The sequence below is a fragment of the Oncorhynchus mykiss genome, chromosome 14 (genome assembly GCF_013265735.2).
Source record: "Oncorhynchus mykiss isolate Arlee chromosome 14, USDA_OmykA_1.1, whole genome shotgun sequence".
In the NCBI taxonomy this organism is placed as follows: Eukaryota; Metazoa; Chordata; class Actinopteri; order Salmoniformes; family Salmonidae; genus Oncorhynchus; species Oncorhynchus mykiss.
Window position 1 is genome coordinate 34,581,301 of NC_048578.1, and position 19,267 is coordinate 34,600,567.

Consider the following 19,267-nt stretch of genomic DNA (forward strand, 5'->3'; position numbering starts at 1 on the left):
CTCTTACTGCAGAATACTTGTGTAACCATTTGTACCAGTAAACGTTACTGAAGTGCCAATTGTATACTCAAAGTCCAACACATTCCAAAGATAACGCTGTGCTCAGCAGGAGTCTGCAGCTGATTGGCTAGTCTGCTTTACCACAGTCTTATTTATTGACCGAGTTTCTCACAGAATGAAGAAGAATTGCATGTTAATTATGTAATTCATTGGATTAGGAACACAGACCTGTGTGAAACAGCCAATAGTCAGTTATTGAATGTCAATTCTTCACTGTGAATGAAACAACCGATGTTACATGGTAGAAGTAATACGTGAGATGGGATATTTTGAAAACCAGGAAGACGTGGGTCACTAACATCTGGGTTTCTGGTGGGGGGGCACCAGGAAGACTTGGGTCAGTAACATCTGAGTTTCTGGGGGGGGCACCAGGAAGACTTAGGTCAGTAACATCTGGGTTTCTGCGGGGGGGACGACTGAAATTGAGTTCTAAGTTGATTTCCAAATATCATTCTAACTATATAGAGTTAGACTATATTGCTAGAGACACTATGAAACACCCAAATGTAAAGCTAGCAGGACTAGAAGGATAGATTGTAAGTCCTCTTCATTCACATTGTGGTCATGACTGATCATGCCCAGAAGGCCTGCTTGTTAGTTGAACTGTCCAGTAGTGGCTTGTCATCTGTGTGTAATTCATCTACATTGCTGTGCTTTTCAACGTGAATGATGTAATCATGCAACACAATGTAGACACCTACTGATTCCTCCACATTAGATGCCAGTTTCATTGTGCTCTGATATGCAGACCATAGTGTCAGCCAGTACATGTATCTAGCCATCCAGGGGGGGGGGGGTTGTATGTGGAAGCTATCTGGGGGGGGGGGGGTTGTGTGTGGAAGCTATCTGGGGGGGGGTTGTGTGTGGAAGCTATCCGGGGGGGGGGGGGGGTTGTGTGGAAGCTATCCGGGGGGGCGGGGTTGTGTGGAAGCTATCCAGGGGGAGGTTGTGTGTGGAGGGCATTAGTGTTTCCATATAGGTTGTCTGTATAATTATCTTGGAATAAACTGCTTTGACGTTGTTCTTCTGTTTTATTTTCATTTAAACACACAGCATCATTCTGGCCCATCAAATCCACTTGATTTGCATTTTAAAACGGTTAAAACATCCCTATTGCAGTAGAGTCGGCGGAAAAGGCCTCTGCTGTGTCTAACCTCGACCAGTAGATGGCAGTAATCAACCAGTGGTTTTGCCTGTCTGGGTTTGAATGAGAGGTGACAAAATGTTATATTTACATACTTTTTCATATTTCGTTATATGGAGACTGAATACACCATGTGACCTGGCCAGGGGAAACGCTAGTAAGGCTTCAGTCTTGCGCTCCAGGACGTTGACAGCATCCGATGTCACAGGAAGGCCAAGATCATCAAGGACCTCTGCCACCACAGCCCGTTCACCCCGCCACCATCTAGAAGGTAGAGACAGTACAGGTGCACGAAAGCTGGGAATGAGAGGCTGATAGAAGCTGTTTATCATCTCCAGGCCATCAGACTGTTAAACAGTCTCCACTAGCCGGCTACCACCCGGTACTCAACCCTGCACTTTAGAGACTGTTACTAGCCGGCTACCACCCGGTACTCAACCCTGCACTTTAGAGACTGCTGCCCAATGTACAGACACTGAACACTGGTCACTTTAATAATGTTTACATCTGGTTTTACCCACTTGATATGTACACTGTGCATACAAAACTTTATGACTGACCAGGTGAATCCAGGTGAAAGCTATGATCCATACAAAACATTATGACTGACCAGGTGAATCCAGGTGAAAGCTATGATCCATACAAAACATTATGACTGACCAGGTGAATCCAAGTGAAAGCTATGATCCATACAAAACATTGACTGACCAGGTGAATCCAAGTGAAAGCTATGATCCATACAAAACATTATGACTGACCAGGTGAATCCAAGTGAAAGCTATGATCCTTTATTGATGTCAGTTGTTAAATCCACTTCAAATCAGGGTAGATGAAGGGGAGGAGACAGGTTAAAGAATTTGTAAGCCTTGAGACAACAGAGACATGGATTGGGTATGTCTGCCATTCAGAGGGTGAAGACAAAATATTTAAGTGTGGGGTATGGTAGTAAGTGCCAGGTGCACCGGTTTGTGCCAAGAACTGCAACGCTGCTGGGTTTTTCACAACAGGTTCCCGTGTGTATCAAGAATGGTCCACCACCCAAAGGACATTAAGCCGACTTCACACAACTGTGGGAAGCATTAGAGTCAACATGGGCCAGCACCCCTGCTTTAGACACCTTGTAGAGTCCATGCCACGGAGAAATTAGGCTGTTTTGAGGAATTTTATTGCACCTGAGATAAAATCTTTAAATCTGTGTATACGACCGATCTTTGATTTCATTTAGTAGTAAAAACAAAAACAGTCCAACCCTTTTGAGACTTCATTATTTTTTATTTCATCCAGTTAGTCTAGACATGACAACATCCCAAATATACTGAAAAAAATAAAAAATAAAATATCATTATTCCAGAATACCCTTTTCCTAAAAATACCCATTTAATTTAGATGACTGAACTGTCACGACGTAGTCCTCTTGAGTGTATTTGTATCACTTCGGCTAGATTGACATTGACTTGGCAGATAGACTGAAGGCCTGTAAAACATTGATTGATATTTACGTAAGACTTTTAATTTGTAGTAATTAAGGTTTGTTCGGGCAGGTTTGTGTGGCATTTCTTGGGGTTTGGTACATCAAGTTAAAGAGACACGAATACATTGTCTGCTGGTTGACAAATATTGTTATTAGAATCCCATTGTGCTTATCTCTCACTAATTGTTGCTTTTCAAAGTTACATTAACATATTTGATTAATGAATGTGAATGTGCTTCATCACATAAATCATTTATAGGACTTTAAGTTTGAAATACTGAGAATTAGAAATATGTAGTATCTCAGATCAACCATCAATTATAATATTCCAAATATAGCATTCACAGTTTTACATATGCAAATCATCACACAATGAATAGATGCTGAGACTGTGATTCAAAAATAGGCACGTTATAGAGCAGACCACGTTATAGAGTAGACCACGTTATAGAGCAGACCACTTTAACGTCATTTACAGCGTATACCGTCAGCGTTTACCGTTTGAACGTCAGAGAAATTGCCTTTAAAAGGTGCAGTGTCTGTCCAAAGGCACTGCTCTACAACCAGCCTTGGAATGAATCCCTGCCTCGGTTTGAATTAGATCTGCCGATGCTACATTTAACTACTGAAATACACTGAAACGTTATCCATCGCTCAAAGCCTCTTCCTAAAATCTGGAAGAACAACTTCTATAGCAGGATTCTCTCTGAAAATACTTATATAGAAACCATATAAGTCAATACTGGTAGATATATTTTTCATACTTAAAACGTTTAAAAACACCTGACAAAAACCACATGATGCGATGAAAACGGAGGACACTATTATCAACCCAAACGGAATGTTCACAATAATTATTTTAAACACTTTTTTATTTTTTTTAAAAGTATTACTTCCATTTACTTCTTAGACATAAACTCTGGAATAAACTGGATAAAAAATAGCAATCTGTCTATTGTGTGTTTTTTTTAAGGTACTCGTAACGCTATTATCCAGAGTTCCTGTGGTCGGACAGTACTGGACCCGCAGCCTACCTGTAGATGTTGCTGATGTTATTGTAGTCCCGAGTTTAACACCATAACAGTGAATTTGAGTGAATCTTTCAGCAGGTCAATCATTCACGCACTATTCCTCGAATTCTTTTGTCATATAGATTTTAAATTAGGGATTGACAAAACGTGCGCAAGACATGCTGCGCTTTTGTCTGGCCTGAGAGATGGTCTAGCTAGCCTGAGACAGCAGCAGAGGAGCACAATAAAAACAAACTGACCCTCATCTCTTTGGCACATGGTTCAGCAAGGTCTGTGGGTTGTCTCGTGACTGGGTCGGCGTTAGGGACCGCAAGGTTTTTCTCTTTATCAAGAAACAACACTCAACACTTCACAACGCTGTGCCACACCTTGAAATGGATCGCTACTTTCATTTCAAGGCAAGACGGCATGGCGGATTCTGCTTTAGGGGGAGAACCCCCCCCCCCCCCCAGATACTGTATCAAACCAGAAGTTGTTTTTAACATAAGATTTGTCATTGTTTTGAAACACGGATGCAGCGGATGCCACCCTGAAAGCAGTGTAGGCTGCTGAGGGGAGAACGGCTCATAATAACGGCCTGTACTGAGCAAATGGAATGGCATCAAACACCTGGAAACCATGGAAACCATGTGTTTGACACCATTCCACTGATTCCGCTCCTGTCATTAACATGAGCCCGTCCCTCCCCAATTAAAGTGCCACCAACCTCCTGTGCCTGAAGTGACGATACAGACAGACTAGTTGACTGTCTGAAAAACACCTGCCGTATTATCACACTAATGAGGAGTAGTTTGTTCATGCATGGTTTGGGAAGCAGAATAGATAGTCTGGAATAAACATTAATTATATGAAGATATTGCATCAAAAGCACCAGTAATATACATAAATGGTTATTGTAGACCATTAAAATATCTCACACTGTTAGGGGGAGTAAACCCTGGTCATGGAACCAATGTAGACACCATCCAAAATTGCACCCTATTCCCTACATGGTGCACTACTTTTGACCAGAGCCCTATGAGAATAGGATGCCATTTGGGACGCACAACCGGCAAAGTACACTCATTTGGCAAATATGTATTCATTAAAATGCACTGTGTGTCATATTGTTATTCTCTGAAATGACACTAGCATATTACCGTCAAGAGGTTGTGTATTGTTGAGAGGTCTCACAAACCGCTGTTGAGATTTGGCAAATAAAGTAACTTCATTTTGGAGTAGGCATCATAGTTTGATTAAGACTGACTAATACTGATTACTGCTAATGTTACTAATACAGGAATACAGACCCTGTTATTTTTTCCTGGTTCTCCACTGAACACAAACAACTGTTTTGAATATGAAAATGTTTTGGCAGAAAAAATACAATCGACAGAAAAGCCAACTATTAAAAAAAACTGCATGGGAATAGAAAAACAACAACCACAAGCCTCCTCACACTGTACACAGACCCAACTATAAACCACCATCATCACAGTGCCAGAATAACAACGAGACCAATTTCTTCTGCAATTGAAAATAAATCACACATAGCAGCAAACACAAAGAGAGAGTGACGGAGAGAGGGTGACGGAGAGAGGGTGACGGAGAGAGGGTGACGGAGAGAGGGTGACGGAGAGAGGGTGACGGAGAGAGGGTGACGGAGAGAGGGTGACGGAGAGAGGGTGACAGAGAGAGGGTGACAGAGAGAGGGTGACAGAGAGAGGGTGACAGAGAGAGGGTGACAGAGAGAGGGTGACAGAGAGAGGGTGAAGGGAGGAGGGAAACAAGGGATTCTGTCTGTGGAGAGGAGGAGAAAAATGAGGGCAGTTGAGGATGAGAAGCAAAACTTAACTTTGGCACACAGAATGAGGAAGAGGGTTGGCAGTGGGTTGGGGTTGGTGTCTGCCACCAGTACAGATGGTGTGAGGGTAGTATGGTAGTGCCAGGAGGGTTGGTGGTGTCTGCCACCAGTACAGATGGTGTGAGGGTAGTATGGTAGTGCCAGGAGGGTTGGTGGTGTCTGCCACCAGTACAGATGGTGTGAGGGTAGTATGGTAGTGCCAGGAGGGTTGGTGGTGTCTGCCACCAGTACAGATGGTGAGAGGGTAGTATGACAGTGCCAGGAGGGTTGGCGGTGTCTGCCACCAGTACAGATGGTGAGAGGGTAGTATGGCAGTGCCAGGAGGGTTGGTGGGGAGCTGGACACTCATAGTCCTTTGTTGAAGTAGATCCTCTCCACGCCGGGGTGGCTCGCACGGATCTTCTCCTGAAGCTCTGGCTCCAATCGGCTTACTGACATAGAGCTAAAAGAGAGAGAGAGAGAGAACACATTATTGCTGTGATACTGATCAACACAGCTGATCAACACAGCTAGCAATGATGATTCACTCACCTCTTCTGGGGGAACAGTGCACAGCATAGCGGAGTGGCAAACACCAGGCTGAAAGACAAGCAACACATCTATTATATAGAGCTAGAGACTGTAGATTAGATAACATAGCTATAATGCTTGTTGTTTTAAAACATGTTTAAAACATGCTCGTCACATGTCCTTCACAGCGTCGACTGTATGACATTTTCCGGCGCCGACAGAGATGGCCGCCTCGCTTCACGTTCTTAGGAAACTATGCAGTTTTTTGTTTTTTTACGTGTTATTTCTTACATTGGTACCCCAGTCGGGAGGAACTATTGGATATAAGAGCAACGTCAACTCACCATCATTACGACCAGGAATACGACTTTCCCGAAGCGGATCCTGTGTTTTGCCCACCACCCAGGACAATGGATCGGATCCCAGCCCGCGAACCAAACCAACGACGCCGTAAAAAGGGCAGACGAAGCGGTCTTCTGGTCAGGCTCTGTAGACGGGCTCATCGCAGACCACTCCTCAGTATACTACTCGCCAATGTCCAGTCTCTTGACAACAAGGTTGATGAAATCCGAGCAAGGGTAGCATTCCAGAGGGACATAAGAGACTGTAACGTTCTTTGCTTCACGGAAACATGGCTCACTCGAGACACGCTATCGGAGTCGATACAGCTAGCTGGTTTCTTCAAGCATCGCGCCAACAGAAACAAGCATCTTTCTGGTAAGAAGAGGGGCGGGGGGTATGCCTTATGATTTACGAGACGTGGTGTGATCATAACAACATGCAGGAACTTCTGTTCACCTGACTTAGAATTCCTCAAAATCAAATGTTGACCGCATTATCTACCAAGGGAATTCTCTTCGATTATAATCACAGCCGCATATATTCCCTCCAAGCAGACACATCGATGGCCCTGAACGAACTTCATTTGACTCAATGTAAACTGGAAACCACATATCATGAGGCTGCATTTATTGTAGCTGGGGATTTTAACAAGGATAATCTGAAAACAAGACTCCCTAAATTCTATCAGCATATCGATTGTGCTACCAGGGCTGGCAAAACCCTGGATCATTGTTATTCTAACTTCCACGACGCATATAAGGCCTCCCCTGCCCTCCTTTCGGAAAAGCTGACCACGACTCCATTTTGTTGCTCCCTGACTATAGGCAGAGACTAAAACAGGAAGCACCCGCGCTCAGGTCTGTTCAACGCCGGTCCGACCAATCTGATGCTACGCTTCAAGATTGCTTCGATCACATGGACTGGGATATGTTCCGCATTGTGTCAAACAACAACATTGACGAATACGCTGATTCGGTGAGCGAGTTCACTAGCAAGTGCATCGCCGATGTCGTACCCACAGCAACTATTAAAACATTCCCAAACCAGAAACCGTGTATTGATGGCAGCATTCGCGCGAAACTGAAAGCGCGAACCACTGCTTTTAATCAGTGCAAGGTGACCGGAAACATGACCGAATACAAACAGTGTAGCTATTCCCTCCGCAAGGCAATCAAACAAGCTAAGCGTCAGTATAGAGACAAAGTAGAGTTGAAATTCAACGGCTCAGACACAAGAGGTATGTGGCAGGGTCTACAGTCAATCACGGATTACAAAAAGAAAATCATGCTGCTGCCAACATACTGACTTAACTCCAACCACTTTAATAATGGAAAAATGTATGTAAAAAAATGTATCACGAGACACTTTAAATAATGCCACTTAATATAATGTTTACATACCCTACATTACTCATCTCATATGTATATACTGTCCTCTATACCATCTACTGCATCGTGCCATCTTTATGTAATACATGTATCACTAGCCACTTTAAACAATGCCACTTTTATATGTTTACATACCCTACATTACTCATCTTATATGTATATACTGTACTTGATACCATCTACTGCATCTTGCCTATGCCGTTCTGTACCATCACTCATTCATTTATTTTTATGTACATATTCTTCATCCCTTTACACTTGTATGTGGCAGGTAGTTGGTAGTTGTTGTGAAATTGTTAGGTTAGATTACTCGTTGGTTATTACTGCATTGTCGGAACTAGAAGCACAAGCATTTCGCTACACTCGCATTAACATCTGCTAACCATGTGTATGTGACAAATAAAATTTGATTTGTATGTCACAAGTCCTTCACAGTGTTGACAGTATATGTCACAGGTTCTTCACAGCGTTGACAGTATATGTCACGGGTTCTTCACAGCGTTGACAGTATATGTCACGGGTTCTTCACAGCATTGACAGTATATGTCACAGGTCCTTCACAGCATTGACAGTATATGTCACAGGTCCTTCACAGCATTGACAGTATATGTCACATGTTCTTCACAGCATTGACAGTATATGTCACGGGTGCTTTACAGCGTTGACAGTATATGTCACTGGTCCTTCACAGCATTGACAGTATATGTCACGGGTCCTTCACTGCATTTATGTCCTGACTGATATACTGTAATAGGTTTGAAAATCAGGAGTCCAAATGGTGGTTTATCAACAGTCCAAATGGTGGTTTATCAACAGTCCAAATGGTGGTTTATCAACAGTCCAAATGGTGGTTTATCAACAGTCCAAATGGTGGTTTATCAACAGTCCAAATGGTGGTTTATCAACAGTCCAAATGGTGGTTTATCAACAGTCCAAATGGTGGTTTATCCGGAGTCCAAATGGTGGTTTATCAACAGTCCAAATGGTGGTTTATCAGCAGTCCAAATGGTGGTTTATCAACAGTCCAAATGGTGGTTTATCAACAGTCCAAATGGTGGTTTATCAGCAGTCCAAATGGTGGTTTATCAGGAGTCCAAATGGTGGTTTATCAACAGTCCAAATTGTGGTTTATCAGCAGTCCAAATGGTGGTTTATCAGCAGTCCAAATGGTGGTTTATCAACAGTCTGTCACGACGTAATTGTTTTATGTATGTTCGGTCCGTTATTGTGGGTGTTGGACCATTACACAGAGTTCACCCGCTACTTTCGCGCAGTTTTTGACCACCCGCCTTAGGGTATAGCGGCGGGTGAACGTCTGTTCCACCTGAGGCAGGGGACGAGGAGCGCCCAGGAGTTCACCTTGGATTTCCGGACCCTGGTCGCCAGCGTGGGATGGAACGACAGGGCCCTGATCGATCACTACCGTTGCAGTCTGCGAGAGGATGTCCGTCGGGAGTTGGCCTGCAGGGACTCTCACGTTTGACCAGCTGGTGGACCTGTCAATCCGGCTGGATAACCTGCTGGCTACCCGCGGACGCCCGGATCGGGGCCTGTCAGTTCCATCCCTCAGCACCACCGCTCCGACGCCCATGGAGCTGGGAGGTGCTGCGCTTAGGGCGACTGGAGGAGGGGCCGGTTCCCTGTACCATCTGTGGCTGCAGAGGGCACACTGCTGGTCGGTGCTGGGGAGGTTCCTCTGGGAGTCGAGGCAGCAGGCAGGGCACTCTCGTGTCACCCCAGGTGAGTCGGCACCAGGCTCACTCAGAGCCTCCTGTTGCTCACATGTTTTCCCCGCATTCCCAGCATAAGGCGCTCGCAGATTCAGGCGCAGCTGGGAATTTTATTGACAGAGCATTTTCCCATAGTTTAGGGATCCCCATTGTTCCTGTGGATATGCCCTTCCCTGTGCACGCCCTAGATAGTCGACCATTAAGGTCAGGGCTAATTAGGGAGGCCACCGCTCCACTGGGCATGGTTACACAGGAGGGTCACAAGGAGAGAATTAGTATTTTCCTTATTGATTCTCCTGCGTTTCCCATGGTGCTGGGCATACCCTGGTTGGCCTGTCATGACCCCACTATTTCGAAACAACAGAGGTCTCTCAAGGGGTCGTCACGAAAGTGCTCGGAGAGGTGTGTAGCGGTTTCCGTTGGTGCGACTACGGTGGAAAGTACAGACCAGGGCTCCACCATGCACATCCCCTCTGAATATGCCGATTTGGCTCTCGCCTTCTGTAAGAAGGGGGCGACTCAATTACCACCCCGACGGGGGGATTGTGCAATAAATCTCCTAGTAGACGCAGCTCTTCCCAGGAGTCACGTGTATCCCCTGTCACAGGAGGAGACAGTGGCTATGGAGACATATGTCTCCGAATCCCAGGGGCAGGGGTACATTCGGCCATCCACTTCACCTGCCTCCTCAAGTTTATTTTTTGTGAAGAAGAAGGATGGGTATCTGCACCCGTGTATTGACTATCGAGGTATCTACCAAATCACTGTGAGGTACAGCTACCCGCTGCCTCTCACAGCCAGTGCGATAAAGTCAATGCACGGGGCGCGCTTCTTCACAAAATTGGATCTGAGGAGCTCTTACAACCTGGTGCGTATCCGGGAGGGGGACGAGTGGAAGACGGCATTTAGTACCACCTTAGGGCACTATGAGTACCTCGTCATGCCATACTGGTTGATGAATGATCCTTCAGTCTTCCAGGCCTTTGTAGACAAGATTTTCCGGGACCTGCACTGGCAGGGTGTAGTGGTGTATATCGACGACATTCTGATATACTCCACAACACGCGCCCAGCATGTGTCCCTGGTGCGCAGGGTGCTTGGTCGACTGTTGGAGCATGACCTGTACGTCAAGGCTGAGAAAAGTCTGTTCTTCCAACAGTCCGTCTCCTTCCTAGGGTACCGCTTTTCCACTTCAGGGGTGGAGATGGAGAGTGACCGCATTTCAGCCGTGAGTAATTGGCCAACTCCCACCACGATAAAGGATGTGCAGCGGTTTCTAGGCTTTGCCCATTACTACCGGAGGTCTATCCGGGGCTTTGATCAGGTAGTGGCTCCCATTACCTCACTGCTGAAGGGGGGACCGGTGCGGCTGCAGTGGTCGGCAGAGGCGGACAGGGCTTTTGGTCACCTGAGGGCTCTGTTTACCTCGGCGCCCGTGCTGGCTCATCCGGATCCCTCTTTGGCGTTCATAGTGGAGGTGGACGCGTCCGAGGCTGGGATAGGAGCCATGTTCTCTCAGCGCCCAGGCACGCCACCAAAGCTCCGCCCCTCTGTTTTCTTTTCGAAGAAGCTCAGCCCGGCGGAGCGAAACTATGATGTGGGGGACCGGGAGCTGTTGGCTGTTGTCAAGGCTCTGAAGGCGTGGAGACATTGGCTTGAGGGGGCTAAAAACACTTTTCTCATCTCGACTGACCACCGCAATCTAGAGTACATCCGGGCAGAGAGGAGACTGAACCCTCGCCAGGCAAGGTGGGCCATGTTCTTTACCCGTTTTGTTTTCACCCTGTCCTACAGACCGGGTTTCCAGAATGCTAAAGCAGACGCACCTTCCTGGATGTATGACACAGAGGAGTGGTCCATGGATCGGCCTCTTGCCTGGTGGCACCGGTGGTGTGGGAGCTGGACGCGGACATCGAGCGGGCGTTACGTACAGAGCCCACTCCCCTCCAGTGTCCAGCTGGGCGTCTGTACGTTCCGTCTGCTGTCCGCGACCGTTTGATCTATTGGGCCCACACTTCACCCTCCTCTGGTCATCCTGGCATCGGTAGGACAGTGCACTGTCTTAGTGGAAAGTACTGGTGGTCCACCTTGGCTAAGGACGTGAGGGTTTATGTTTCCTCCTGCTCGGTGTGCGCCCAGTGCAAGGCCCCTAGGCACCTGCCCAAAGGGAAGTTACAGCCCTTACCCGTTCCACAATGGCCGTGGTCGCACCTATCGGTGGACTTCCTCGCGGATCTTCCTCCCTCACAGGGTAACACCACGATCCTGGTCGTTGTGGATCGGTTCTCTAAGTCCTGCCATCTCCTTCCATTGCCCGGTCTCCCTACGGCCCTACAGATTGCGGAGGCCCTGTTCACTCAAGTCTTCCGGCACTACGGGGTGCCTGAGGATATAGTGTCTGATCGAGGTCCCCAGTTCATGTCAAGGGTCTGGAGGCCGTTCATGGAACGGTGTTCACACCGGGGGACCGGGTCTGGCTCTCGACCCAAAACCTGCCCCTCCGCCTGCCCTTCCGGGAACTGGGCCCGCGGTTTGTGGGGACATTCAAGGTCCTGAGGAGACTGAACGAGGTTTGCTACAGGTTACAGCTCCCCCCGATTACAGTATTAACCCCTCTTTCCATTTGTCTCTCCTCAGGCAGGTAGTGGCTGGTCCACTCCAGGAGTCTGAGGTGCGGGAGGTTCCTCCGCCCCCTCTGGACATCGAGGGAGCCCCGGCGTATGCTGTTCGAGCCATACTGGACTCGAGGCATCGGGCGAGGGGCCTTCAGTACCTCGTGGAGTGGGAGGGGTACGGTCCGGAGGAGAGATGCTGGGTGCAGGTGGAGGACCCTTCGTTGCTGCGGGAGTTCCACCGTCTCCATCCGGATCGCCCTGCGCCTCGTCCTCCGGGTCGTCCCCGAGGTCGGTGTCGACGGGCGGCTCAAGGGGGGGGGGGGGGTACTGTCACAACTTCCGCCGAAGTCGGTCCCTCTCCATCGCCAATCCACTTTTCATTTTCCATTTGTTTTGTCTGTGTTTTACACACCTGGTTTCAATTCCCCAATTACATGTTCATTATTTAACCCTCTGTTTTCCCCATGGTTTTTGTGTGTGATTGTTTTATGTATGTTCGGTCCGTTATTGTGGGCTCGGTATTACGACATGTTATTGGAACATTTGAGTAAAGTTACTTGTGTTACTCATCTCTGCTGTCCTGCGCCTGATTCCTCTGCACCAGCTACACCCATCCCATTACACAGTCCAAATGGTGGTTAATCAGCAGTCCATTGCTGGCCACTTACCAGAATCCCACCAAGACCACTTGAATAGGTGCACTCATCCATGGGAACTTCTGAAAAGACCAGAAAACAATGAGACAAACAAAAGAAGGGATACATTCCACTACTCTGAAATGGCTTCCTCTGCTCTGTCCTATTTCCTCACACTCACTAACCACTGAAATGGCTTCCTCTGCTCTGTCCTATTTCCTCACACTCACTAACCACTGAAATGGCTTCCTCTGCTCTGTCCTATTTCCTCACACTCACTAACCACTGAAATGGCTTCCTCTGCTCTGTCCTATTTCCTCACACTCACTAACCACTGAAATGGCTTCCTCTGCTCTGTCCTATTTCCTCACACTCACTAACCACTGAAATGGCTTCCTCTGCTCTGTCCTATTTCCTCACACTCACTAACCACTGAAATGGCTTCCTCTGCTCTGTCCTATTTCCTCACACTCACTAACCACTGAAATGGCTTCCTCTGCTCTGTCCTATTTCCTCACACTCACTAACCACTGAAATGGCTTCCTCTGCTCTGTCCTATTTCCTCACACTCACTAACCACTGAAATGGCTTCCTCTGCTCTGTCCTATTTCCTCACACTCACTAACCACTGAAATGGCTTCCTCTGCTCTGTACTATTTCCTCACACTCACTAACCACTGAAATGGCTTCCTCTGCTCTGTCCTATTTCCTCACACTCACTAACCACTGAAATGGCTTCCTCTGCTCTGTCCTATTTCCTCACACTCACTAACCACTGAAATGGCTTCCTCTGCTCTGTCCTATTTCCTCACACTCACTAACCACTGAAATGGCTTCCTCTGCTCTGTCCTATTTCCTCACACTCACTAACCACTGAAATGGCTTCCTCTGCTCTGTCCTATTTCCTCACACTCACTAACCACTGAAATGGCTTCCTCTGCTCTGTCCTATTTCCTCACACTCACTAACCACTGAAATGGCTTCCTCTGCTCTGTCCTATTGGCTGACTGCCATCATGGATATGAGAAAGTAAGTGAATATACATCATAGATATGAGACAGTAAGACTGACTGCCATCATGGATATGAGAAAGTAAGGCTGATTGCCATCATAGATATGAGAAAGTAAGGCTGACTGCCATCATAGATATGAGAAAGTAAGGCTGACTGCCATCATAGATATGAGAAAGTAAGGCTGGCTGCCATCATGGATATGAGAAAGTAAGGCTGGCTGCCATCATGGATATGAGAAAGTAAGGCTGACTGCCATCATAGATATGAGAAAGTAAGGCTGACTGCCATCATAGATATGAGAAAGTAAGGCTGACTGCCATCATGGATATGAGAAAGTAAGGCTGGCTGCCATCATGGATATGAGAAAGTAAGGCTGACTGCCATCATAGATGTGATAAAGTAAGGCTGACTGCCATCATGGATATGAGAAAGTAAGGCTGGCTGCCATCATGGATATGAGAAAGTAAGGCTGACTGCCATCATAGATATGAGAAAGTAAGGCTGACTGCCATCATAGATATGAGAAAGTAAGGCTGACTGCCATCATGGATATGAGAAAGTAAGGCTGACTGCCATCATGGATATGAGAAAGTAAGGCTGGCTGCCATCATGGATATGAGAAAAAAAGGCTGACTGCCATCATAGATATGAGAAAGTAAGGCTGACTGCCATCATGGATATGAGAAAGTAAGGCTGGCTGCCATCATGGATATGAGAAAGTAAGTGAATATACATCATAGATATGAGAAAGTAAGGCTGACTGCCATCGTAGATATGAGAAAGTAAGGCTGACTGCCATCATAGATATGAGAAAGTAAGGCTGACTGCCATCATAGATATGAGAAAGTAAGGCTGACTGCCATCATAGATATGAGAAAGTAAGGCTGACTGCCATCGTAGATATGAGAAAGTAAGGCTGACTGCCATCATGGATATGAGAAAGTAAGGCTGACTGCCATCATGGATATGAGAAAGTAAGTGAATATACATCATAGATATGAGAAAGTAAGGCTGACTGCCATCATGGATATGAGAAAGTAAGGCTGGCTGCCATCATAGATATGAGAAAGTAAGGCTGGCTGCCATCATAGATATGAGAAAGTAAGGCTGACTGCCATCATAGATATGAGAAAGTAAGGCTGACTGCCATCATAGATATGAGAAAGTAAGTGAATATACATCATAGATATGAGAAAGTAAGGCTGGCTGCCATCATAGATATGAGAAAGTAAGGCTGACTGCCATCATGGATATGAGAAAGTAAGGCTGGCTGCCATCATGGATATGAGAAAAAAAGGCTGACTGCCATCATAGATATGAGAAAGTAAGGCTGACTGCCATCATGGATATGAGAAAGTAAGGCTGGCTGCCATCATGGATATGAGAAAGTAAGTGAATATACATCATAGATATGAGAAAGTAAGGCTGACTGCCATCGTAGATATGAGAAAGTAAGGCTGACTGCCATCATAGATATGAGAAAGTAAGGCTGACTGCCATCATAGATATGAGAAAGTAAGGCTGACTGCCATCATAGATATGAGAAAGTAAGGCTGACTGCCATCGTAGATATGAGAAAGTAAGGCTGACTGCCATCATGGATATGAGAAAGTAAGGCTGACTGCCATCATGGATATGAGAAAGTAAGTGAATATACATCATAGATATGAGAAAGTAAGGCTGACTGCCATCATGGATATGAGAAAGTAAGGCTGGCTGCCATCATAGATATGAGAAAGTAAGGCTGGCTGCCATCATAGATATGAGAAAGTAAGGCTGACTGCCATCATAGATATGAGAAAGTAAGGCTGACTGCCATCATAGATATGAGAAAGTAAGTGAATATACATCATAGATATGAGAAAGTAAGGCTGGCTGCCATCATAGATATGAGAAAGTAAGGCTGGCTGCCATCATAGATATGAGAAAGTAAGTGAATATACATCATAGATATGAGACAGTAAGGCTGACTGCCATCATGGATATGAGAAAGTAAGGCTGGCTGCCATCATAGATATGAGAAAGTAAGGCTGACTGCCATCATGGATATGAGAAAGTAAGGCTGGCTGCCATCATAGATATGAGAAAGTAAGGCTGACTGCCATCATAGATATGAGAAAGTAAGGCTGACTGCCATCGTAGATATGAGAAAGTAAGGCTGGCTGCCATCATGGATATGAGAAAGTAAGGCTGACTGCCATCATGGATATGAGAAAGTAAGGCTGGCTGCCATCATAGATATGAGAAAGTAAGTGAATATACATCATAGATATGAGAAAGTAAGGCTGACTGCCATCATGGATATGAGAAAGTAAGGCTGACTGCCATCATAGATATGAGAAAGTAAGGCTGGCTGCCATCATAGATATGAGAAAGTAAGGCTGACTGCCATCATAGATATGAGAAAGTAACGCTGACTGCCATCATAGATATGAGAAAGTAAGGCTGACTGCCATCATAGATATGAGAAAGTAAGGCTGGCTGCCATCATAGATATGAGAAAGTAAGGCTGACTGCCATCATAGATATGAGAAAGTAACGCTGACTGCCATCATAGATATGAGAAAGTAAGGCTGACTGCCATCATAGATATGAGAAAGTAAGGCTGGCTGCCATCATAGATATGAGAAAGTAAGGCTGGCTGCCATCATGGATATGAGAAAGTAAGGCTGACTGCCATCATAGATATGAGAAAGTAAGGCTGACTGCCATCGTAGATATGAGAAAGTAAGTGAATATACATCATAGATATGAGAAAGTAAGGCTGACTGCCATCATAGATATGAGAAAGTAAGGCTGGCTGCCATCATAGATATGAGAAAGTAAGGCTGACTGCCATCATAGATATGAGAAAGTAACGCTGACTGCCATCATAGATATGAGAAAGTAAGGCTGACTGCCATCATAGATATGAGAAAGTAAGGCTGGCTGCCATCATAGATATGAGAAAGTAAGGCTGGCTGCCATCATGGATATGAGAAAGTAAGGCTGACTGCCATCATAGATATGAGAAAGTAAGGCTGGCTGCCATCATAGATATGAGAAAGTAAGGCTGGCTGCCATCATAGATATGAGAAAGTAAGTGAATATATAATACATGTGATCATACTTGAATAAATAAAGTGATAAATGTGAATAATACCTTTAGGAAGGCTTTCTTTTCCAAGGTGTTCATTAAAAATGGAGGGATAGCTGAAAAACAGAATAGTGAAATAAAATCGTCATATTTTATAAAATGTTTACAAACATTACATTTTACCTGACAACATGGTTGATTTCAAACTTTTATCCTTTCCAGTTTATCCTATTGAGTTGCCATGTTGGAGTCACAGATGGCATGGGTTGCCAGATTGGTCCTAAAGCCCATTACGTCATACATACCCATTCCAGGAGAGGCCATGAGGATTCTAGACACCACCACCTGGGAGATAGCCTGCTTAGCGGCGGTGGTTGACTCTCCTAACCGGTTGTCGTTCTCGTCTGTTATCGGAATGCCGTGTTTCAGTTCCCTGGACCATAAAAGAAGAAGGAAAATAAAGTAAGCATCTAATTATAGGAACTGGCATCGATGATATAGACACTTTCTTTCAAAGACCTTGTCCAAGTTGTGGAAGGAATAACGTAAATGTCAATAAGTTGTGTGTGACCTGTGGGTTTAAGGTCAAAAATAAGGTCAAAATTGAGCATTGTAGAGACACCTAATCAATATTTCAAACATTTACAGAGGTACCATACCCTGGAATTCTTATCTTCACATTGCCAAAACCTCATCATCCCTCAATAACTTCATGCAAAGACTGGGATTCAGCCTGATGAACCAAACTATATAGCCTCTCTACTGTATATAGCCTCGTATATAGCCTCGCTACTGTATGTAGTCTCGCTATTGTATATAGCCTCGTATATAGCCTCTACTGTATATAGCCTCTACTGTATATAGCCTCTACTGTATATAGCCTCTCTACTGTATATAGCCTCTCTACTGTATATAGCCTCGTATATAGCCTCTACTGTATATAGCCTCTCTACTGTATATAGCCTCTACTGTATATAGCCTCTCTACTGTATATAGCCTCTCTACTGTATATAGCCTCTCTACTGTATATAGCCTCGTATATAGCCTCTACTGTATATAGCCTCGCTACTGTATATAATCTCGTATATAGCCTCTACTGTATATATCCTCTCTACTGTATATAGCCTCGCTACTGTATATAGCCTCGTATATAGCCTCGCCACTGTATATAGCCTCGTATATAGCCTCGCTACTGCATATAGCCTCGCTACTGTATATAGTGTCGTATATAGCCTCTCTACTGTATATAGCCTCTCTACTGTATATAGCCTCGCCACTGTATATAGCCTCGTATATAGCCTCGCTACTGTATATAGCCTCGCTACTGTATGTAGACTCGCTACTGTATATAGCCTCGCTACTGTATATGGCCTCGCTACTGAATATGGCCTCGCTACTGTATATAGTCTCGTATATAGCCTCTCTACTGTATATAGCCTCTCTACTGTATATGGCCTCTCTACTGTATATGGCCTCTCTACTGTATATGGCCTCTCTACTGTATATGGGCTCTCTACTGTATATGGGCTCTCTACTGTATATGGGCTCTCTACTGTATATGGCCTCTCTACTGTATATGGCCTCTCTACTGTATATAGCCTCTACTGTATATAGCCTCTCTACTGTATATAGCCTCTCTACTGTATATAGCCTCTCTACTGTATATAGCCTCTCTACTGTATATAGCCTCTCTACTGTGTATAGCCTCTCTACTGTATATAGCCTGTCTTTTTACTGTTGTTTTATTTCTTTACTTACCTATTGTTCACCTAATACCTTTTTTGCACTATAGGTTAGCATTTCATAGTATCCAGCATTTCACTGTAAGGTCTACATACACCTGTTGTATTTGGCGCACGTGACAAATAAACTTTGATTTGACTCTTTGGTGCGAATAAATAAAACCTAACGTTTAACACTACATTTTAGAAAGAATTTAGAATATATAAAAAAAACATTTAAAATGCTGAGTGCATATTTGCAGAACTAAATCTTCAAACTGGAGGAGATACAGACTGGTTGGTCTTACCGTTGCCTCATGAGAGGGATGTTGATGCAGTTGGCAGCAGCAACAGCAGCGAAGGGAACTAACCTCCCTACGAGGGGAGATATGTGCTGGACAACAACAACAAAGGTTGGAGTAAAACAGATAGACTGTATAGATCAATTTCATCCCTGTCTAAGAGAATTATTAGCTAAGGCTTATTGTTCCAAAGCTGAAAGCTTTTTGTGCATGTCATGATTGTTATGATGAGTGGTATCTGTTTCCACAACGGGAATACTGTATGAATTATACAACATTTTCTCTCTCTTTCAACACATTGACTAACCAGAAAAGCAGGCAACATATGTAGACTAATTCTATTCATGGTTACTATGCACTTCTATTCATGGTGCCTATGCACTTCT

At 45.1% G+C, this 19,267-nt stretch overlaps 1 protein-coding gene across 3 annotated transcripts in view; it reads right to left on the minus strand.

Annotated features, from left to right (window-relative positions):
* Window positions 1-5,365: 5,365 nt before the first annotated feature.
* The window catches only part of LOC110487787 (sideroflexin-1-like), a 32,266-nt gene continuing 18,364 nt past the window's right edge, over window positions 5,366-19,267 (minus strand). Inside the window, exons 6-11 of one of the 3 annotated variants that reach the window (XM_036943389.1) lie at window positions 18,888-18,973; window positions 17,164-17,291; window positions 16,925-16,974; window positions 12,803-12,849; window positions 6,081-6,128; window positions 5,366-5,991 (exon numbers count right to left, since the gene is read on the minus strand). In XM_036943389.1, the coding sequence (XP_036799284.1) occupies window positions 5,895-5,991; window positions 6,081-6,128; window positions 12,803-12,849; window positions 16,925-16,974; window positions 17,164-17,291; window positions 18,888-18,973 (456 nt within the window). In that variant the 3' untranslated portion in view covers window positions 5,366-5,894. Of the gene's footprint in view, window positions 5,992-6,080; window positions 6,129-12,802; window positions 12,853-16,924; window positions 16,975-17,163; window positions 17,292-18,887; window positions 18,974-19,267 lie in introns of all 3 variants that reach the window. The other 2 variants (XM_036943388.1, XM_036943391.1) reach the window with 2 other exon arrangements.